Raw genomic sequence first — 24,584 nt, forward strand, 5'->3', positions numbered from 1 at the left:
TTATTTTCCTTCAATCTTGTCGATAATCTGTCAACGTATTAACAACTTGCTTATTCCTTTACACGTAGACTGGAATACGTTAAGTTGAATCGAGTGGATGAAAGGGGTGGCCGAGGTTTGAAAAGAATTCGATCAACGATTTAGAAAGATATTTGAGTTCTTGGATTTTGTTAACAGTTTGATAGAAATTCTTTGTTGTTCGACTGCGTGTTCTTCTGGTTTCTTCGAACAATTCCATTCACTTCTTTACGATCTTTTTCTTGTTCGCTCAATGAGCGAAGTAACAGATAAAAAATAGTTGTAAATTTGCCACATATTTTCTGACTGAAGTTTCAGGATCCATTTCGCTTTATGTCTATCTAATTTAGTTGTAGATTATTTTAAGTGCTTTTTATTTATTAAATGAAAGGCATTAATCAATACTTGAAGCTGGCGCATATCTTACGCGTAATTAAAGTTTCTGTAAACGTTCAGTACCGAACTATTCCTCCGACAATTTTTTAATACAATTATTAAACATTACTAAACTTTTGTAAATTTCCTTATAACATGTTTTTCGAGTGTTTTACAGAAGCCTAAAAGAAAAAAATTATTCGCGAAAGAGAAGAATTTTTTCCATCGCCGCAACTGTTCAATAGAAGGAAACAATATCATTCGAAAAATTGCTTCAATTACATGCACGAACCCTAATCACGACGATGATCTTTGTTCCTTCGAATGCGAAACAAGCTTCTCTGTCATCGTTTTCATGCGTCACGCAGCTTTACCTGTTTCACCCGCCTTTTTCTTCCCTAAGTTAACCAGGAGATTTCAGTTTATTGCTCGGAGGTGCAGAAGGGCTGGTTTCTCGTTCGAAATTCGCGCGTGATTACAGGTTCATCGGCTTAACAGGTTTACCATGCCTCAGGCCCGATTCCAGCCTGTGCCAAAGGAAGGAACGAGCCATCGACCAGAGTATCGAGCCCACGACCGGCGTGGATCCTCGATCGATCGCGATCTACCGCCCACGTGCCTCTTCTACCCAATGCGTATGCCGCTTCGTATATATCCTCGCTTGTCATGCAACGTTTTGCTTTTGTATTTTTGTAAAGGACTTTTGTTCAAATATCTTGGAAATGTGAGCAACTTTTTTTCTTTTTTTGTAATTATAATATCGGGTTGCAGTAACGAGTTCATTCGCGCAAGTAATTTTTTGGATTCTTCAAGTAACTTAGAAATATATTTTTAAATTTTGCACACTTTTTTCAGGCTCGTAAAGGAACTTTCTGTTCAAATATTTTGGGAAAATTTGGATTTCTTCTTTAAGTAATATTTTTAAATTAGTTGATGCTGGGTAATAGTAGTTAATAATTATCGCATTCTATATGCGAGTAATTTTTTAAAGAAATAAATTCCCCTGTTAATATCAATATTTGAACTTCGAATTACTTTGACAATGTGAAAGCCAGCTAAATCGTTGATCTGAACGTCGCGTACACTATTCTTGGTATAAACGTTAGAATACTCGAAGGTAAACTTCTATCTATTTAAAGTGATCGATGATTACAACACAACTTCCGGGGTAAGGAGATTCCAACTCGGAAGGTTCCTAATGCTAATATTCGCGAGATTTACTACGCTAATATTATCGATCTTCTACTCTAATAAATTCGATAGTTTCCCAATATTTCTTTTCTACTTTAACAAACCTAAATCCAGTTTAGGGTCGGTTATATATAAATCGAAGCAAAAAGATATTCTACTTTTCCTTTCACTTATCTATTTGCTTCCTCCTTATTGATGCTTTAAAAATTTCTAAAAAAAGTCTTACGATATTACATTTTCATGCTACCAAAATTTAATTAATGTTAGAATTTAATCTTAAAGTTAAGATAAATAATCTGTGGAAGACACAATGTTTATGTTGAAATAATATTAGGTGATATTTATTAAACAGAATTGCAGAACCAAAAGTATTTAAGATATAAGTGAGTGATATGGTATAATTAACAAAGTGTGCAGGTAAAGAATTTATAGATTGTTGACAGTTGGCCAGTTACCCTCAGACTGACTGTACGTGGTGATCCATGGCCCCTTAAAAGATTTTCAACCCCACTCTCTATACAGTAGTGAGTATGACCTGTGTAAGTGTCCTGTTCAAATGCCTGTGTAGGTGTCTGTATAAGACTATTTGTGTCTATGTGTGTAATATCGTTGTATTCCAACAATTAATATATGTGTCGGGTTAGTCGGTTTGGCGCTGGTTCTTGGGGCGCGTTGTGTATCTTCATTAGGACAAGCCATTGTAGTTGTTCAAAGAGGTTTATATTTACAGTGATATGTACAGGAGTTTAAACAAAGTTTAACTGTATAACGTAATAAGTCACTCTTAAAGTGAACAATGTTCTTAGGTTCAAACGAATGCACGGTCAACTCTTTGTTCAATTGGATATGTGTTAAACTCGAAATGACGTTTGCTATGACGTGCGGTATCTTTCAGACTGACAGATTGACGTTGTGAATAAACTCTCCAAGGTGCTCATAAGAATAAAAGACTGACACGTTCACACTTGTCAATTGCGTATTGATCAGGGTTATCAACAAAATTCCAGGCGCCGTTACTAGGCAGACTCGCGTAGAGCCGTCATTGCTCCCGCCTCGGGACTTGTTTGTTAATACAACGTGTGTCCCTCAACATTGGTACTTCTACTGTGAAGTAAAACGTTCATCCCGTGACCGTGGCTACGTTCGGTGACCAGTTGTGTCACCTTGACCCCAAGCCCACTGTTATAATACTATAATGAACAGCTAAAACAAACAGTTTAGCCCAAAGTATTGGGAATCTTCCCAAAATTCTAAAAGAAAGGCTCGTTATCCCTACATCTCCGACATATGTAATTCAACTGTCAAATAGAGAAAAGTTATACAAAGAAAACGTAGCAATATCGGAGTTAATAGTAAATCTAATTAATAATAATCAATTAATAGTAAATCGAAGATAAAATCGATAGACGTTCTTATTAAACATTGTATCTTGCATGTTGAAAAATAAAATTGCAGCCAGATGATTTTAAGTGTGTATTTTGCGTGTTATATTCGTTAAATTGATATCTATATAGATATTAAGTTCAAGTGAAGTACATACGCATAGTTAAAAGATGTATTCACCAGCTACATTTCTATTCGAGAAACGTAGGTCGTTTCTATTCGATGGCCTACTATTTATGCATCGCTATACTCGACCGATTGTTGTGATTTATTATGCTACTCCGTTCTTTTATAGATTTTATCCTAATTATACAAGATCGTAATTGACACTCAGCTGGGTAATAAAATATCCCATTACAATCGGAGTACAATCAACCTTACAACGTCACAGGAAGTACGAACGAACGTATGTTACAAGCAACCCAAAACCATAAATCAATTACATCATTCAGCTCTTTGCAAACACACCTACATCGCTATTAAAATCTCATTCACACCGCCATACTCTCAACCCACTTGATTGTCTAGTACTTTCAGCATGCCTATTCTAGTCTTGTTGATTTACTTTACATCTTCTGTTCAGTGTAAGTTACACGAATGACCAAACACAAATAAATAATAAATACTAAAAAAATAAGATATTCCATTGGTTAAGCAGGAAAATGGACCAAGTATCGTTGTATTACCTATTGATCAATGATTTATCAGAAATTTCGCAAGGTTTTTGCACAAGACGAAGAAAACGACGATTTCTCGTCGAATCAAATTACTAAAAATGTTCTTAACATGTACTTAAGATCGTAATAATCAAAGCTTAATCAATCGATCATTACCATTCCAACATCTTCAAACTTTACTCCAACCAGACAGCGCGTAGAAATGTACGTGCAGAGGTTCCATATTTCTATAATCAGTGATTTCTAATTTTATAATTCCATGTTTCTACGATCTTCTAAGGTTCTCTCATTTCTTCGAATTTTCTAAAGATTGTACTCGAGAGCCTGAAATATTACATTGGGTTGGCAACTAAGTGATTGCGGATTTTGTCAATACCACCTAATGGCAAAATCCGCAATCACTTAGTTGCCAACTCAATGTAACTTTCAACATTCTCGCGAAATCTCTACATTTCCTAAAAAACCTTCAAGTTTCTTGAAATTTCTCTGAAATTTTTCAATATTTCCAAATAAGTTTTCGACTGAGTATGTTAAATTTTAAAAGCTTCCTAGAAGTTGCTCGAAGGTTGACGATATTCCTAAAATCTTCTCATTTTTCAGATTTTCCAATAACCTTGGAACTTGGCGAAACGATCTCCTAAGAACATTGCATTGTAAAGTATCGTCGCGAGATCTCTCAACAACCAACAACGACGATATAATCGAATTCGTGCAGCTCGCTCGGAAAACAAGAAACGAATGCGCAACAAGGTGCGAATAAGAAGCGATAGAGGGCACGAAATATTTGAATCGAACGTTAAACGCCTCATAACGCGATAAGGCCGATGCTCACGGGGCAAAAGCAGGGCAACGGCCATCGTGAAAAGTCACGGTCTATCGTGTAGATGGTCGCGACGTGGATCGTGACCTAATCTCGTTTGAAAGCGAAGGGCGTAACCGTGGCGCGGATCCAGCAAAGTCAGAGGGAAGAGGCATTAAAGAAGTTGGTCCCGCGGCGACGACCACCTGTACCGAAACAGGTTCAGCCATTTACGGATCCCCCCCAGGCGAATTCTGACGTTCCATCGAGACAGCTTGGCGACGTGCTCGCCTCGTCCGCGAGTAACGCTGTCCAAATCTGCGTCTCTGCACGCGCGTCCGACCACCTCTGATCTCTGCGTGTTCGTGCATCTTCGCGCGATGTCGCCTCGAACAGGTGAATGCGAGATTCGAACAACGAAAAATAACGAAAATGGAAAAGTAACGAACGATGGTCTCGTGAATCTAGAAAATTGCGAATCTAATTTTTTTTCACCATGTTCGAATAATGAAATCCTTGACGAAGATTTTAGGAAGAAATTAAAATTCAATCGAAGCTACCGTGGCAACTTTCTTCTTCCTTTCTCCAAGTCTACTTAATGTTGTTACTTTCTTATTCGTTGCAACCGATAAAGACTTGTAAGAATCTTTAATATCGAAATATGAAATTACGATAACGATTCTTCCATTTCATTCTTCTTAAAAAGAAGATTACCCAAGGGTTAAGTACCTAACTTCTGTTTACCTAACATCTCTAAACTTCCGAAACTACTAAGTCATCAAAAATTACTCCCACTCTTTCTCTCCCTTTCTCTCTCTCTATATATATATCCTTGTCCATGGGCACGAAATCTCCCTGTTCTTTTATTGCAGCTTGTAAAGGGCCTCCACCCTGCAATATCTCTTCGATAAACACACAAACGATTCGGCCAGGATCGCATGTTAATACCAGTGGAACGTGGTGGCGCGCGATAAATTTCGTCAGTAGTCGAACACGGTCCGTTTATTTTTCCTGAAAAATGACGAAAGCCCCAAAGCGCTACTCCGGAGGTGAGCCTGCGGTCTTCGACCGCGTAGGGTTAACGTTCTTTAAATTCGTACACACGCGCTAGGCCCTCGGGCGAAGAAAAAGGGCAGCAACCGATGGGGGAGATGATCAAGGTCCCTGAGATTAAAAAAAATATACCAGCAACCATCAATTAACCACGCTGCTGATTCCATAAGCAGATGGAAGCGTGTGTCAGCGAGAAATCTTCATCATGGCGTCTCTAATGATAAGGAGCTTACGATATATTTGACGATTACAGATTAAAGTAGTTCGAGGGAAATGTAATAAGAAATATAATTGTAAACGTAATAAATCCAAAACTAAATATAATGAAATATAAGTATGACATAAATATGATATTGTGTAATAAGAGTTTCAAATTTTAGTACATTATGCCTGTTTTTGATTTCTCTTTATGTTTCTCAAAAAACAAAGCTATCCAGAAAGATGTGTTTCTGTTATCTAACTAACAATTAACCGACGAAATAACTAATATATAAGAAAAATAATTTTTTCACAGCCCGAAGAAAGATTTAATCCTGAAAATAAACTTTAAAGTATGTTTTAAAGAAGTTAAAATGAATTGATAACTTTTGAGCCTGTTCTAAACGACAAATAAACTTGTTCGTCAAGAACTCACGAAAATAATTCGTAATTTTCCCTTTGATTATCAATTCTCTATATATTTAAACGCTTCTAAAGATTTTTACGTTTTCCTCTGTGGTGTCAATTAGGCGTCTTCTTAAGAAGCTTCTCTGTACCGTCGTTTTGTCGAGTGAAGATGTTACTTCTAAACTATCGTGGTTAGAGATCAATCATTTACGCAGCCATTCTCCTTTGAGATGAAGTCATAAATCACGCGAGACTAAGGATGCAATTTGTAAGCTTAATTGTATTATCGTTGAATCGTTGCAAGTTTCTAGAGTTCGAAGTATGAAAGACCTTGCCAAAATTAATTACTTTGTTCTTGGAATTTGATGTATCCTTTCGTGTTCCTTTATTAATGAGTCAGGCTATTGTTCATAAATCATCGCGGTCTTACATCAATCAGCCGTGAAACAAAAGAAAGAAAATCATAAATATCAGATGTGTAATCAAACGTATGAGTCGTGGATATAATTACATTAATATTCAATGAATGAAAGCTGTCAGGCTCGACAACCTTTTGAAGTGGAAAATTCCCACTCGAGCGAAACAACGATCGAAGGCATATCGAGACCAAAAATCGCGTCCTTTTATGGGCAACATCAAAGATACTTGCTAAAAGAACCGTGAAAGTGGAAATCTGATAGTTACTAACGTAGGCTGTACAGAATTGTCGACATACTAGATGGTAATAACGTTAATATCAGAAACCAAAAACGGCACACGAGCGCGTAAACACGTTGATAAAATAAAAATAGTATGCAGCCAGCTGTGGGAGCGCGTAATCAGCACCAAATAGCGATGAATCGCATGCGTGTAGATCCACGTATGTAACCGTTGGTAATGTACCGCGAGACGCGTAATATCCGGCAGACGGCGCAAAGACCCTCTTGAAGACTTCACGTTAAGACCATGGAAATAGGACACCTCTTTATGTTCCTCTTTTATAGCGTCTGCATGGGAGTAGAGACGCTAACGAACGCAGAGACATAATATACCGTAGATTGACAAACAATCAGGAATTTATTATGAAAGGATGACATCACTATGACTTCAGGCAGCTGACTCAAAATTATTTGAGTACATGGAAGAGAAAGAATCATCAGACTCACCCAGGGACTAAGAGATATCTCGGAAGAAAATGAACATCCTATGCGTTGCTCGACAGCCTCGCTCAAACGCTCAATACTGTTACTGGACAGTATTACAGATAACACATAACACGTATACGATAACGCATGGGATTTGATCGACGACGATGACTCTCTACAGGATATCGTACGAAATATTTCGATCGGGCACATGATACACCTTCCCGGTAATTGTGTTATCACGGAACGCAAAGAAGAAAGTAAGGAATGCGATAACGAAAGAATCAGATAGCAACATCGAAGGTGCAGTACATGCAGAATCCTCAAAGGAGCTTCTCAGAACTATAAAGTAGTCATTCGGACAATTCCACGTGCTAATCTTAAGCAGACCACCCTAATAAAGTAGAACCCGCGCGGAGAAGAAATTCGTTCGAAAAGGATACGATCAGAACATGGAATAGTGGCCATCTTGCGCGGAGTTCATCCAGCTTAGAGTAACTCCTCGCAAGAGGAACACATCTTCTACATGAGCCACTCTAAGCAAGTAGATTGGTCATAGCTGGAGCATCTAGTCAGGTGCTACTTCTGCGCCTAAGACATCCTAGGAAAAGTATACGATATGCACGTCGTATGGTGTCTAGACACATAATTAATTAGGATACCAACACTGTAAGAATAAAGGACGCAAATTTTGATGCGGCCGCCGTTAGGAAACCTTCTCAGACAAGAGCCATAGCTGATCGCTGCAAGGACGAAATGCCAACCATCATCGTTCAATACCACATGCTATGCATCTCGATTAACCACAAACCCATGCGGAACCAGCACAGGGAAATTCAGGCGCAGGCCGACAACAGACAGGAAAATTCAGGCGCAGGCCGACAACAGGCAGGAAAATTCAGGCGCAGGCCGACAACAGGCAGGAAAATTCAGGTGCAGGCCGACAACAGACAGGGAAATTCAGGCGAAAGCTGGAAAGGGACAGGGCAATTCAGGCGCAGGCCGACAATAGATAGGAAAATTCAGGTGCGAGTCGGAAACAGATATGGAAATTCAGGTGCAAGTTGAAAACGGACAGGGAAATTCAGGTGCAGACCGGAACCAGACGAGAAAATTCAGGCGCAGCTGTAAAAGACAAGACTACGATGATGTGAAGATTCAAGAGATCCGGTGTCACCTTCCCTAATCGACTACCATCGAACCAGATAAAGAAATTCGACAAGATAAATTCGATGGACGCGCTTGTGGATCACCAGGGCCCAATACAAGCGATAATGCCATCGTCGGACCAGGGTGATTAAGGACGAGATTAGACGCAAGATCGAACGTTTGGAAAGATCAAGGTTATCGCAACTTACTCTTCTGACCGGCGCAACGAAGAACGACTATATTATGACTGTGATGTTCTGGTAGCGTGTATGAGCGAATGAACGTATTAACACTTTGACAGCCGCTGTCACTTAGATATAATAATTTCGCTCTTTCATCCATTGCCGACCATTGTCACGTTTAAGTGACTTCGGCTTCTTTTTTTAATTCAATCGGCATTTACGTCCGAGATAAATTATCTCTATGTTTGATAGTTTTATCATTTTAAATATAAGATATAAGAAATGATTTACAAATGCACTGGAGCCTAATGGTCTAGTGAAAGTCAGAATGGTCAGAAGATGATTATAATCCCGATTTTTGTATAACTGTACGCAACGACCAGGAAATAAATCAATAAATTCGTACAATGCATAAATGTACAAAATAAATTAACACGATACGATTCAGTAATGATGATGAACTCGATGGAATTTTCTCGAAAAGTGTATCGTAATTATACGATAATAGACCAAGCGAAAAGTGCTGGCTATTGATAGTAAGTGCTACGAGCGAGAAATGCCTGGCTGTCAAAGTGTTAAGATAGAATGGGTTAAGATAGGATCCGATCCGCATGGTGCGAAGATCATCACGTGCCAAATTGTCTATTAGAGCGTTACCAGAACTTTAAGCGAGAAATTACGACGTCCTCTCTTTGTACTTTAACGTTAGCCTCGCAACTCGTACGGGATGATCGTAATTACGACCACACCTTTGCGACTTCGGAGGCATAGCAACAGAGTGGCGTGGTAATTTCCGCCCCACATAGATCCGTGTAATTCGATCGCATTATCGCACGTGTGCCTCGAGTGACGTGATGGATAGCCGGGGTGCAATGAGCGCACCATTATCTATCTCATCCTCGATGCGTTCGTCCAGGAATGTGCAAATTCGGCGATTCTATGTGCGCTGTAACACTGTCGCAAAAACTGTCTTTGAACTGAAGATCTATAGTCAGTAAAGTGGTAACGAAACGGTAAGAGTAGTCAAGGACTCACTCGTGTGCTGCTTGTTAATCGTTTGTTGAGTCTTGCAACAATCGGTAAGACGAATTCAGATTTACAAGCCCCTGTAACGAGTTGCTCGCGGTTTGTACGAGTCTCGCGCGTGTATGACAGACATCCGTAGCAAGGCAATAAGCCGGAGTCTGCAAGGTAGTGTTGAGCTTCGTTCGACGTCAGTAAATCCCTGGTAAGGTAGAAGCGAGTATTCGCGAACCGAGGTCGCGAATGAATATCGTAACCTATTGTAAAGTTTCAATCGTAATTGTATGATATAACAAGTGGTATAAAGCGGAATCGTGAACGTGTACGTGTGGGTATCGATAATGTGAAACGGTCAGCATCCACCGTGTGTCTTAGATGTACTTAGTTATCTCTCTTCCCTTTTGTCTCCTTTCTTCTTGTTTCTTCTTTCTCCGTTTCTCTCCAGCGTCACGAGACGCACGAGCGACGACGTCTGTTCATGTTTGTATAATCTCGGGTCGCTCGTACGTATCGCGAATAAAATTGTATTTCAATTTATTAGACCGAAACATTTGTTTCCTTTCTTCCCTATCCTTCTACATGCATCTACGTTAAAAATAAATGTAAAGCTCGAGAGGCGCCCGGGCTACCGTAAGTAAGAAAATTTAAAAAAGTAAAAAAATAAAAAGAAGATCTAAGAAGAAAAAAAAGTTGAAAAAAATTTATCGGGTCGAAATTCGACTTATTTCACATATCTAAGTACGAGTTCCTGTTGTGTGAATGAGAATAATCATAGCCAGTAAGAAGAATCAGGATACTATTTTCTGACAAATGCGAACTAATTCCAACACTCAACAATTTGTTGTTGTTTTTGAGCAATTTGATTTCGTAAAACGTTCTCTCGGTTTCTTTTGCCAAAAATTCCTCCACTTTTGTATAATACAGCGTATCGTATCAAACCAGTGCTATGAACTCAGATTTAGGAAAATTTTACCTCGATCCACTTCTGCTCTCAATAATTCGCAGATTTACTGTATCCACCTCGTTTTCTATTTTACGAAAATCCTTGCATAACAATTGATTGCACCGAGAACAACGATAATCAAACGTATCTAACTGGAACCTAGAAAAGTACGAATAAAATCGCTGGCAATCTGGAAACGAACGTCGTTACACATTCAAAATTAATTTATTCGATGCTCGATCAATACGAAATTGCTGCACCTTTACACGGTAAAAGAGAAACCAGAACTGCGATGAATTCATAAATAAAAAAGGAGTTTCGCGAATCGATCATCATCTCTCGGAGAAACTCGAAGATCATCCAACGAACATAAGACACCAGTCGACGGCTGACGAAATAATTAATCCGCGCCTTGGTGGACAATGAAATGGCTCGACAACGGAATGTTAATCGAGCTGTCGAAAAAACCGGTCCTGGGCCAAGAAATGAAGAAAAAAAGAAAAAAGAAAAAAGAAAAAAGAAAAGAACGATCCGATCGTTCAGGCCCCTGTCCATTTATTTATTCGCAGATCTTGGCGGCGCACGCTCGAATGAACTTTCACCGTGCGACACACGCGTGACATGTCGTTCTTTTTAAAAGAAAACCTACCAACCAACCAACCGACGTACGTTGGTCATGAATAAAACGATAGGTATCGAAGTCACCTGAACGTTTTGTAGTACTACAAACAGGCTGTGCCTGTTCGTTGCACACGTGTGCATCGTTGTCCCTCCTAATGCGAGCTGCACCAACTGCATGCATTATTAATACGTTTTCGGCGCGAGACCACTCTCGTTCCTCTTCGAGAACCAACATGGTTTTAGGGGAGCGATGTTTAGATTGCGGATTTTTATGCAAATTCATGCTTTTATGAGCGCCGTCGTGAAAGTGTGTAGAATGTAAATAAAGCTTTATTGGACTTAATATACGGTGACTGAGAGACGTATTTGTAGGTGGCTTTATCCTACAACGATTCATCATTTCCACATTTCATTTTTGTAATTAAATATTGGTAATCGTATGAAAATATTGCGGAGTTTAATAGACTTCAACTTATTGATTGGTATATAAGTGCTATAGTAAATGCAATGCACAGATACGTGTTACAGCCACTGTAATTGTGCTCCATAAAGATACGAATTTGCATAAATATACACAGTCCAAAGATACTTATCAACTCGGAGAAGCTCGAATCCTTTCAATTGATGTCTATTAAAATATTGTTATTTTTCATGATGTAACTCGATTAATATTAGTCCGTGTAACTGATATTACGAATATTTTCGAGAGAAACACACGTGAACGATCTGAAAATCAAATGCAAAGATAGTTTTGATGCCGAGTTGCTTCACGATGTACTCAATTTATTTAAATTGCTGTTTTAGAAAAAACAAAGTGAACAAATCTACGCTTTAATTATTTCAAATGTTTTCAACTCACCCTTCACGCCACAGTTATGCGTCTCAGCACGATCATCGACGTCGTTCATTCGATTATGATCCATGGTGTACGGTCTTATCCTCTGGATGGCGTGCTCCAACGAAAATTCTAGAGAATCCTTGTCACTCTGCCGCCAGGGCTTGGCTGGTTTAATTATGTAGCTTCCCGTCGACGTTCTCACGTGGCCCGTCTGCGGCAAAAAAGTATGCCAAAAATTCGGTGAGTCACTGCAGCATGATTGGCCTTTATCTCCTCAATGAAACTGGCTACCTACTTGCTAACCATTCTTATTTTCTTTTTCTTTCTTTCGTTCGGATTCTCTTTCGTTCTTTCCCCTTCTTTCTTTTTTTTTTCTTTATTTTCTCAAGCCACCGAACCGTGAAATTTCGTCCAATTGTCCGCGTAATTTCTAGCCAGATGAGCTTTGATAACGTTTCGTTAAATCGTATCCGTCGCGGTGAAAGTGATCGATCGAGTTTTTTTTTTCTTTAACCCTTTTTACTTTTCGTCGTTCTTTTTTAATGGTTAAACAGAGATTGTCGCATGCAAACAAGATTTTTCATTGTACGAGATATTACCAGGTAATCTTACAAAATCGCGATTCATCGTACGGTGAAAGGAGATAATTGATTTACGAACATTTTTATATGACTTTCGTTCTCTTTAAATTGGCGCAAAAAGACTGGATCGCGTTTGGCAAAGTCCAGCGTTTTTACTCTGCGATGTTAAACCCGATCTTTATATTACACCGTTTACGATTTTAATTACTAAAGACAACCTTCTTAAAATCGTAGTCGACTTTTTGTCGCGTCGCAAACAATTCAGGTGCTGATTTAAGAAGGTGAAGGAAAGTCTCGATTTTTAACTTTTGAATATTGTTAGCAACGGAGTATTTAAAATTTTGAAAAATATCGCAAAATATTCTTCTAAAAATGTGTCCTAAAAATTGTAGGTTGTAACATAAATTCGTCCTATTTCTAACTTTATCTACAAATGGAAAAAATTGGATAATTATAGATATGTTGCAAGCTAAATATTAAAGTGTAGCATGTTATCAGATAATAACTAGAATTTTTTTTATCGAATACAAATATTTAAAGCGAATACCTTTTTCTATTAAAAGTTCGCATAAACTCGTATGTATAAGTCATTCTACATTTTGTTAAAAAAGTGAACGTTAAAGAAGAGATACAGTTAAAATTAGATACAATTTCAAATATACATAGTGCGTTTGAAAATCGACGAATTCATTGGGCTATTCTTACGAACCATAGATCAATGTCCAGTAACATGAGTCATCCGTAGCACTCAAAGACTCAGCTCGTTGAAATTTTGGCATCCGTGCCATTCTTTTCGAGTATGCTACAGGAATTTCCGACCGGCGTTGTCACTTTTTTGTCCATTTGATGCTCGTAAAATATACAACGCTCAAAACGTGTTTTATTACCGAACCCCATAAAACTTTCAACAGAAAAAGCACTTTTTACTGTTTGAAGAATTCTTAAAAGAAGAAGAAAAATTCTACGGTTGAAATTTCTTTACAAACTCCCACTTCTTCGTCGATACTTTCACTAAACCAGGATTACAAATTTACTAAACCAAATTACAAATTGTTGTCGCGAAAATTTCCTATGATAATTTAACCATCGTCAAAATTAAATGATACGCAGCTATTAATAAAATTTCATTAGCCAAACATTGATTCCTGTAAATTCTAACAAATATCTCATCTTAAATATCATATGTATGCATTATGTAAATTATATTATCGCTAAATATCTTCTGCACATGTTTTTTCAAATTTTAATTTTCCAGAAACGAACATCCGCGATCTAACGATTTATTGCCTTAGCCAAATATAATCCGAGTTTGGAGAGAAATGACTAACGATCGTGTGTGTACGTAAAACAAATAGAAAATTTCGAAATTTGTCGAAGAACCTGCCGATCGACAAGCTGAGATACGAAAAGTATCGCGGATTAGCCCGGCGCATTCATCGCCATTTATTTATACATGCAGCGCTGCCCTGACATAACTTCCTCGATTTGAATGTGAAACACACCGGCTACATGAGACGCCCCCGCTAAGCATATGCCACCCACGTAAATTCCGTGTGAGGGCAAAGCCGCGAACCGCGGACGAACTCGAGCGGATCAGGTGAAAATAATCGATTAAAACCGAGCGCGTTCAACATGCCGGTCTTCTGTTCTGCCTCGTTGTTGTTTCAACGATAATCGGTAGACCGCGGAAAATTTGCAGATGCAAAAAATGCGAAAAATTCACCGTACGAATATACAAAAGTAGATAAAATAAGGAAACTGCTCTGCTTCTTATAATTCGTAATAGACGAAACAAATATCTCAGTTCTACTCTTTGAATTATTGATATGCTTATAAAAGCAATAGGAAATATAAATTTGCATAAGAATTCGTGGTCTAGTAACCGATTACGTAATTATTTCTCGTGTCTTATCGTTCGTCTTCTTTTCGAAGAATATTCTTCTGATATTCGATCCTAGCGCCAAAAGTAACAAATTTCTTTTGCAAACGTAAAATGCAAGAAAAAGAAAAAAAAAAAAGAAAAACACACGGTATATAACGCAAGATCTAAGAAACAAAAGTTTTTGTTTCCAACACTGTTGAAAGAAACTTCTCTAAAAAAAAAAAAAGAAAAAAATATTAATAGATATAATACTGTAAGAAGATACGAGAAAGAATATCGAACGATAGTCTGACAGAAAAATGACGTGCCATATAATACACATAATTGCTTGTTGATCGACGACGGGTCTAATTAAGAAGCTTATAATTATTATCGGTCGACCAGTTGCAGAAAAAGGAGTCATGCGGGCAACTGGTTGAACCAGAGCCAGAGAAAGTCGCCCTAATTAATTATTGCTCCTAATTACAGGAATCTCTGCTCGTCGTCGAGAACAGAGCAATGAGTAACGATACGATTCGTTGGCTGAAGGGCGACTAACGGCCACACGTCGATTATTATCAACGCCTCCTTAACGCACTTCCGCTTGTAGTTTCAGTCTCTCGAGTATAACCCCTGATATACAGATGACTTAAATAGCATCTGACATAAATAAAATAGGAATTGTTGCGTGTTAACAGGACATTAACACAGGTCTAACAACTTCGCCAGCAATAAAGGAACTGCTATTTGTGTTTAGAACTGTTACACAGCAGATTAAATATTATACACGTGTCTTATAGTCTATGTGCTCTTTATTGAAACTATAAAATCCTAGATGGTCCTTTTATCATTCGATCTACATAGGTGGCATCTGATTGCTTCTTTATTTAATACACGTTTCTTCTCTATTATTTCTTTCGAAATTCTAGGTATTTGAACGTTCCTATTACTCTAGTCATACAACATTTCCATCGATATAAAATTTATGCGTTCTACAAATTAAGATTATATCCTTCTGTTCGTTATAATAACAGACAAAAGAAAGTTTAAGACTGGTACTTCTCGTACGTACACTACAGTATATGATCCACGTAATCTCCTCGTTGACTCAAACGAGGACGCTTGAATAGGATTACGTTCTTTTTATCCATTATCTCGTATTTTATATTCATTTTTGTAGAAGCACACGATAATTTCCTATTCTTCCCTAAATCATTTCCATTCTTCTTGTTATTTTATAAAATATATACAACAGCCTCGTTAAAAACTAATGCAACCAATATAAGTGATTATACCATGAAACATAAAAAGAAGACTAAAGAGAAAACACCCCACTGACCTCGCTAAAGAAATAAAATAGACAATCTCGAAGATGGTATGCCGCTGGGGGTAGCCATCCGCGTGTTACTTAGCAGTAAAGTTAGAAAAATTTTCCTAATATCCAGCTGGACAAATTGTAAAGTGCAAATTAAATAAATAAAAAAATCCGCGGAAGCTTAACCGACTCACATTAATTCTATCTTACCCTACGTAGAAAGTCTGCAAAGATAGCTTGCATCCATTGCGCAACACTTGCACGTTGCCCGGCAAAATTTTGATCATACGCAGCAAGGTGGAATACGTAAATAGGAAAGCAGCTGCGCAAACCTTTCGGACAAAGGGATCGAAATAAGAAAACTACGTACGTATGGATAGACTTCTGTTGCGAGTGCCTAGCTACGTATACAACGAGAGCCGCGTGGTTTTCTATTGAACGCCGAAAGACAACGTGGCCTTTCAGCTGTCGTGGTCGTCCTATGGATTACGACAGCCGTAAACGGCCATTCTGCACGCGTGTAAACCACCTATAAGGGAAAAAGAAGTTCACCTTTACGAACATGTTGGTTCGCTCATTCAGAATCGAAGATCGTACGCGCGTGCACACGGTGCATTTCTCGGAGAGGAGAGCGAGGAAATTTATTGGCCAGCTGGAAATCCGTCTGATTGTCGATCCCCGTTCCCTTAAACGATCGTTACACACCGTCCATGTTTTCTTCCATTTACGAGTGCTTTTTACGCGAAGCGTCGAGCTCGAGCGTGTTCGAGACACAAGTGAAAAAATGGCAAGCACGAGAAAGCGTCTTCTTTGTCTCTGAGACACGAGGAGGCGAAAAGGGAGAAAAGAGAAAATATCGAGTGCATTTGTTTATTTTTATTTTTAATTACAAGGTGCAGATGTTTCCTTTTTTTTCTTCTTTAAGAATTTTTTAGATTATATCGGTTTATGCCTCTATAAACTTTTCGTACGAGCGAATTGTAATTGTTGAAAAGACGTTTCGTTCGAAGAGATTCGAGCGGAATTGTCCGGTACTAATAATAGACACGCAAGTTGAGGTTTCGATAGTGATTTCAGGTTGAAGAAAACCGTTTGTATGCCGACAATATTTACGTAATCCGCGCGTAAATGGAATCATTTATCAACGATGTAAAATTAGAAAGGAAATCTTTTTATCGACCTCCCAAAGTTATCACTAAATCAAAGCAGATTTTCAAGAATGTGTAAGTTTATCTTATGATGGGCAATTGAATAGTTTCTTTCTTTTCTTCCTTTTAGGTCTTGCGCTTTTTCTAAAATTTTCATTTCTAAAATCCACTTTGTATTTAAAATTCATCGTCGCTCTTCAGCTAACAAATATACTTTACGTGTTAATAAATATCGTATATCTTATATTATTATGTATAAAGAAAATTACAAATAAAATATTTCGTTATGTGTGTGTGTGTGTGTGTGTGATGTGCAAGGACCTAACGATTCGAAAGCGAAAGCAGAATAATTTACATGTAAACAAATCATCATCTAAACATCTAAAAAAATTTGCAGTATGTACATGTAATAATCTATAATATTTCAATTCTATTGAAATAAAATATACTTCCTTCTTGGTAAATATTTCTACGAAATATTTCTTTGATGTTATTTGATCCTTTCTCAGTTGGGTAGTTTCAAGGAAATTGATAGTTTAATACCAAAAAACAACGAAGAAAGAATAGGAAATACCCAATGCTACAGATGATTCACTTTTAACATACCCCTTGCGTCTATGTGTATGACTTAGCATCTCTTCTCACAATCGTTCAGGAATGCTTCCATCTCGATGGAGAACAAATAAATTTCACGAGATGCTTCTTCGGAAGTTTGTTTAATCATTGAATCAACAAATCGAGAAGGGGCAACGTCTCGCCTTCAACTTCCTGATAATTCGCGTTGTACTTCCGTCTCAATACGAAGATGTATTTAGGGACGAAAGCGTGTACGTAGTTGTTATCATTTCATACCATTTATTTCTACTCGTTTGCAAAATCTGTTTAACATACCGTGTATGCAATTAAATTCATTCGAAGCAAACTATAGCGAAAGTGTAATGAAATTAATTTGAAGTGACCGAAATATAACTACATATACATTTTCAACTACATTTGTTACATGTAAATAATGTTTAACGATTCTTCTTATCTTAATTATTCAAGGACTTTGCAATTTTCTGCTTTGCAGTTTCATTAAAATTATCGGCTGTGAATATGTTAAGAGCTATTTGTATTAATGGCGCCCAGCATTTGCTTATCTTTTATAATAAATTAGCAGTAATTATATCATATAATATCTCTGTCGTAAAAAGTTAACTTCTCAAAAATTTAACGAAACAGAGGCAAAAGGAAAACTCGAACAAACGAATAAATTAAGGAGAAGACAAATTGAAGACCACGTTGCTACAAGGAAGATAATTGAAGATTTGCTAATACTCATTTATTGTCAAAATTCTATATTCTATTATATGGAATTAAAAATAATAGAAATTTTTATATATATATCTACATTCTATTATGGTAGAATACAATATAATATAAACCATAGTTGAGTCATGATATAAAATTAATGTTTCATATATAGAATTGGAAACAGTATAATCTACTGGCATTTAAAATACAAAGTAAACTATGTTACAAGCGTAATAGAAAATTAATTTTATATAATCTATTTTTATATCAGTTTACGTCCTTCGCTGTATCCACGATGAGATTCCTTAAACAGCCTTAAACCTACATTGAGAATTAACACTTACGGCGTTGTTGGTTGATCGTTGCTTCACAAATTACTCGATTTCCAGAGAATTAAGCGCTCTTAACCCAGATTTTCTAAATGGAATTCGTCGTGTTCGAGTCGGTGATTAACCGTGCGCTTGTTGAATTTAACGATCGTTTGTAACGTGTCAACATGGTATTCGAGTAAAAGCCTGGATTTTTTCTTAATCGATTAAATTCCTCCAGAAGGATGACTGGCATAATTTTATCGAGCCTTCCTTTTTTCCACGTTTAATGAAATTTTCATTTTTCTATGGTATGCCGTGTTTACGAGTATACGTGGAATTATTTCTCGTATTTTTCTATAAAAGTTTCGAGAAGGTTGTTTTGATACAGAAAAGGGAAATACGATGACGCCAATGAATTACATTTCACGTTGCTCTGGAGACTTCAAGGTTTTCACCGTCTTTCGAAATTTCGTGTACAGTGTGCTTGACAAGTTTTTCAATAACTTTCATATCGTTTATCTCGATTTTAACTTATATCGATTCTTTAAACTTCGTTCATCAGGGAAATCTCTTAAAAAATATTTTCCCGCTTTTTGCAACTTTACAAATATAATATACATTTTGTTACGAGTGAAGCACGAAATACTTTTTAATATTTCAAACACCAAGCATTTATTAATGTTTCAAGTGTGAATTATTTTTTAACAGTTTCAATATATTTATCTGTTTTCTTTATTTATTCTCCGTCCATGCAGTACATATATGTGTGGATATGTATTAGGTTGTCCGAAAAGTGTTTTACAACAACGCAGCTTTATACAGACATGAAACCTAATCCGTCGAACGTTGTGATCTTCATCTTGATAGAAGAAAATGGATCATACGTAATTCGATAAAATAATATAAAACGAAAAATGTTGTGCATCCATTATTTCCTTATAAAACGAAAGAAACTTTTCGGACGACCTAATATACATATAAATTTTATTTCTAAAATATAACGCAATACAGGCGATATTTAATATAAATTAACAGTTTGAATATAAATATATCCATGACTTATATCCATGACATAAAGCGTTTATTTATTACTCGATGTTTTATTTCATGTTAGGAACGTCTATTACAAAAGATCTTTATAAGTACGGCTACGAATGAATCATTAAATATTTTCCACAATAGCTGTTTCTATCTATCTTTTTTTTTCAAAATAGAATAACGCAATATCGATCAAAATGACGGGCAATAAATGTCAGAGTTTTATTTCAAACAAAGAACGAAATGAAAATTCAGACGTGCAAGCTATCATTGCGAATCGATTCTACCATCCACCTTGGTAATTTCTCCTTGAATCAAATCTCTGGAACCTCTTAAGTCTTTCGAGATGGTTTCAAACGTTATTGCCCATAAAGAATATACGTACAGTAAGAAGCCATTTGGATCTCTTGCATCGTGAAAATTGCTTGATTTGCAATCGCGAAGAGCGCAAATGAGAAAAAAGTAAAGATCGAATGACCGTTTAACCCATTCTATTTCTATCGCAGTTCCAATTTGCATATCGCCATTACACTTGCAATTATCTATGAAGAAACATAGAGCAACGATGTTCCATTAAACTCACGTACGATCTTGCGTTTGCTTCATGAACGTCATTAAAAATTACATTTTTTCATCCGTGATCTCGATTTTTTCTACAGTTGAATAACCCCAGAAATTTTCGCGGAAAAACATTTATAACAAATAAGAAAATTATCAAAGACGAACATTCTCGTGTTCGAGGATACGTGTACAATTTTTATACATAAATTTCTGTTGTACTCGAAGATCCTGGAAAAAGTCATATCGTCTATTCTAATTCTTGCCTCGATGATTTCAATTTTCTAGTCGTACGTTAACAGTGAAATAACGCGCAAGAGTTGCGTAAACGCAGTCTGTTTACAAACTTGCGAAATCTAGATGAAAAAAGGAATAGTAACCGGTAAATGTCCTTGAAATTCCTCGTCAAAATTTCAACGCCAATTCAAGTAGAATTGGACGATGGAAACTGACCGAGACGTCAGTTACGAACGAAGCGGTTCCCAATGGATTAAAACCTACGCTATCTCTGCTTACAAAAAGAACAACAAACGTTTCGTTCAATCCACTATTAACGAAGATACGCGCAAGTTGTACCCAGTTCAGCCACTACGTAACAAAGATATCGATCGATCAATGTTCGTGCACGACTTTCCATCGATTCTACGCCTTCCAACAATATCATCCTCTTGCATCGTCCATCTTCTTCCAAGTTTGCCATAGAAGCCTGCAACGAGTCGAATCTTTTCTATCGAACCTATCTATCATTCGATTCGCTGGATACGTACACAGACAGCGAGGGCTAGAGCGTGGAAAGAGAAAGAATCGCGTCGTACGCTGGGTGCATTCGCGATTTGCATTCCTGCAGGCGTGCACCTCCACGTCCCGTGGCTATCCGATGGCACAAAGACTGACTTCAGGGTTACCGAGAACTCTTGGCAAGAACGCCGTTTTTCTCTCCTTCCCCTGGCTCTCTTCTCCTCGCCGAAACCCTCCTCCCGTTCTCTGTCAGTCCGTCCCTCTTCTGCCCACGTCTCGCAATCTCTTTTTGCCTTTTCAACCGGCGAACGCTGGCAACGACCTCGAAATCCACCGCTGGAACAACTCATCGACCTTTCGACGAGTACAGCTGATCTCCATCGACGGCCACTGCTTTTCCTTTCGATGACCGCCGCTACGTTTTTCGCCAACGAGCTTTTCTTTCCGATTTTTCCACAAGGTTCGTCAACTTTTGGATTCATCGTAGCGTACGGTTGTTTTCTATCTTTTCTCATTGTCCACTGTTTTCGTTTCTTTCGATGAGATTAGGACGTGCAAGGATTTCTTTCATCTTTCGAAAAGATTCGTCGATTTCTTCCGTTTCTTTTATCGAGATTAGATCTTTTATCGCGGTGTTTCCTCTTTTTTTTTTCGAATAATGAACTTTTCTTCTCGAAAAATTGAGAAGATTCGTCGACCGCTTCCTTTCGTTTTTCTCGTTGAAATTAAGGTGTATTCGAGTGGGATTTGAGTGGGCAGTGGTTTCGGATGAGTTGGCAGAGAAATTTCGGCAGCTGAAGGATCCCGGTTTAGGTTATTCTTTGTCTGCTTCCATGTTTTTTGAGGATACATATTCATCGATGAACATAGATAGACCGTATGCTGTATTCTTACTGTTCTATTTTATTTCCAAACATATGCAGTTTCATTGAATTTCAAATATGTCTTCTAGCTTTTTTCTTTCTTACAATTTAGTTAATGGTACGGAATACGATTAAAAACGACGACGAAATGTTAGAAGTTAAAAGATGTTGATGCGTTTAATAAACGCTTGAATTATTTCCTCTAATTAAATTTCTATGTCTTTCCGTCGATCTAATTTCCATTATAACATCCATCTCCTATATTCTACCTGCTATTTCATTCTTTATGTGTTCTACTAGAAAGTCGTTCTTGATTTTTGTCGTTGATTTATTGATCCAGTTGAACATTCACCAACTTAAGCAGCTTCCTTCAAGTCGAATAATTTTAAGAAAGTCGAATGGCAAGCTCAAACGAACTCCGCGATCTTCGTAATAAATTCGTAACGTTGCAACTGCATTTCAGCAAATTTCGATAATCTTGAACGATCATGTTCAACTTGAGCGCGTTTTGAGAAAGTCGAAACAATTTTAATCGGATCGAACGATGTTGCACCACGATCCAACGATTTTCTACTTTCCAACAATTTTATGTCAATTTCGATAAATTCGAGCAAATTCTATCACGATACACCGTAATACGTGTATCGTTTATGTGTAAGTACTTATTATATCGTTTCGATTGACACATATTCCACGCGTCTGATCGAAGTTGAAAGGACTCAATCTCGAAATTGTTAGGTACCCTCGTGCTGTCGGATCGGCTTGTTCGTTTTAAAACACAGTTTCACTTTCTCTACTCGAATTACAGTCTCGCTTTCGCCACCCTCGACACCCATTCGCAAATATCGAGTGCATGGTTGGATGGAAACCGTACAACATTCTTCCGACCCACTTGCTCCAATGCACGAAACTTGATCTCCACTTGACAGCGAAAATTTCACGACGAATTATTTATTATTCGGCTGTTAACGATTTTCAACTCTTCGCATCGTTTCACATCGTTCGACTGCCTGTCCACGTTCACGCGAATTTTCGTATTTTCGTAAACGCGACTAAAGCAACGGAATCTAAACAGAGATTCGTTTGATTTGGCATCTTAATACTGCGTTTTGTATATTTTGTGTATTTTTACGTATCTTTAAATTTCTTGCGAATGCACAGAGATCTACGGTTCGGTGGACAACGCGTTATAAATAATCCGCGCACGTTCGTGTATTTAAGGAAAACTTACGGGAAGCGTAAAAAATACAGAGAATGCACATGATAGGTAAAAATATATAAAATCTTCAAATTATGATACTTGTGATATTTAGCGGGCACAACGAATTTTTTCGTAGCCTCCGTTTCTTGATCTGCGTTCGTAAAGATCTAAATTTGCAGAAATGTCCGCAGTCTGGTAACAAACTCGTAGAAAGGATACGTAAAAGGATTGGAAATAAAAACCGACTTCCATCGATAATTTCTCGGAATCATTACGCTGTCTATGGTCAAATTTGATATCCAATAACGTTTTCAAGTGGAGCACGTGCCAAGCCAATACAAATCTAATTTGTCAACATAACGTGGCTACGTAACATCCTATCATAAATCTTTTCCACTTCTTCATCTGGAGTTATTTAAAGAGCAATATCGTTCCAGTTGGCGAAACAAAATGCTAACTCTTGATAGCTGACTCATCTTATACTTGCAATTAGCTGAACCATTGGCGAACGGTCACGAAAATTCAAGTCGCATCTTCTTCATCATCTTTACACTTATTGAACAAACTAATAGACAAGGTAACGAACGTTGAACTAATCTTAGCGAGGGAACACGTATCTCAGAACGTTTAGAATAACGCGAAACGAGTGTTATTCTTAAGCGAAAAATAAATCGAACAACTTAAAACCAACGGGGAGAAATCAATGGAAAATAACGAAAGTTCATTTTACTAAATTTTTCTGAGTAAAACGAGCGACAGGATGAACATTCTACGCGAACAAAATATCCAAAATTCGAATGGACGATTTCCACTTTCGATCAAATTCCAAACAACCAGACCCAAAAAGCATAAATCTTAGAAATCGGAGGATAAAATGAAACTTTTACGAATCCTTGTCAAGTACGATCGGACATCGTTCGATGTTACTTGCCTTAAGACTCGCCATAAAAGAATACGTTCGTCGTCTTGGCCGGTGTAATGGCAATTAAAAAGAGCAACACGACAGGTCGCAGGATTTTTCATCGAGTCCCTCTTAGAACACGATTTTATGCGATATGTTTTATGTGTTCGATGGGTAACGAGGATACAATGGCGGCTTCTGGGTGGGCTACCGGCCTTAAACTTTTCAATGCGAGCGGCAGCAGGTCTTTGCATCCTGTGCAGCACGCAGGATACTTTGTATGGAATCGATGGCTACGTGTGCGATTCTCGATACACGGCCGATCGCCTCTGTGTAAACCCGTATAAGGCGACTAATCGTCGCGCATGCTACGATAAAAGAGCTTCGTTAACCGAATGATGGCTAAATATAATTTTATTATGGATTTTAAATAGTTTTAAACGACGATAAGATGGTTCGAGAGCGACGATGCAAACGACTGACAAGTTCGATTTGACGCTGGTGTTGATTATTAATTTAAACGCGACGGGAAAGATAATTTTTAATGTTTTAATATCAATATTTTATCTGCAATATATTTCACGTCGATGTAATTTTGATTTCTGTCTATTTGCTTCTTAACGAATTACTACAATCCTCCTTTTTACCTTGTTACCGTTATATGGAAATTTTCATTGTAATTTCAGAAGAACTTCAGAATTATTTTATTTATAATTAATCTTACAATCAATTTTATATCAAATAATTTTAGAAGATTCATTTCTATATCTCATTACGGTATTATGGAAATACAC

The 24,584-nt window shown here is 37.5% G+C and overlaps 1 protein-coding gene across 3 annotated transcripts in view; it reads right to left on the reverse strand.

The window, feature by feature from the left end:
- Nucleotides 1-24,584, reverse strand: part of LOC117163537 (ADAM metallopeptidase with thrombospondin type 1 motif A) — a 179,984-nt gene that overhangs the window by 48,261 nt on the left and 107,139 nt on the right. For all 3 annotated transcript variants that reach the window (XM_033345886.2, XM_076621687.1, XM_076621686.1), the window contains exon 6: nt 12,004-12,193. In XM_033345886.2, the coding sequence (XP_033201777.2) occupies nt 12,004-12,193 (190 nt within the window). The remainder of the gene's footprint in view (nt 1-12,003; nt 12,194-24,584) is intronic.

The sequence above is a fragment of the Bombus vancouverensis genome, chromosome 9, assembly GCF_051014615.1.
Source record: "Bombus vancouverensis nearcticus chromosome 9, iyBomVanc1_principal, whole genome shotgun sequence".
Taxonomy (NCBI): Eukaryota; Metazoa; Arthropoda; class Insecta; order Hymenoptera; family Apidae; genus Bombus; species Bombus vancouverensis.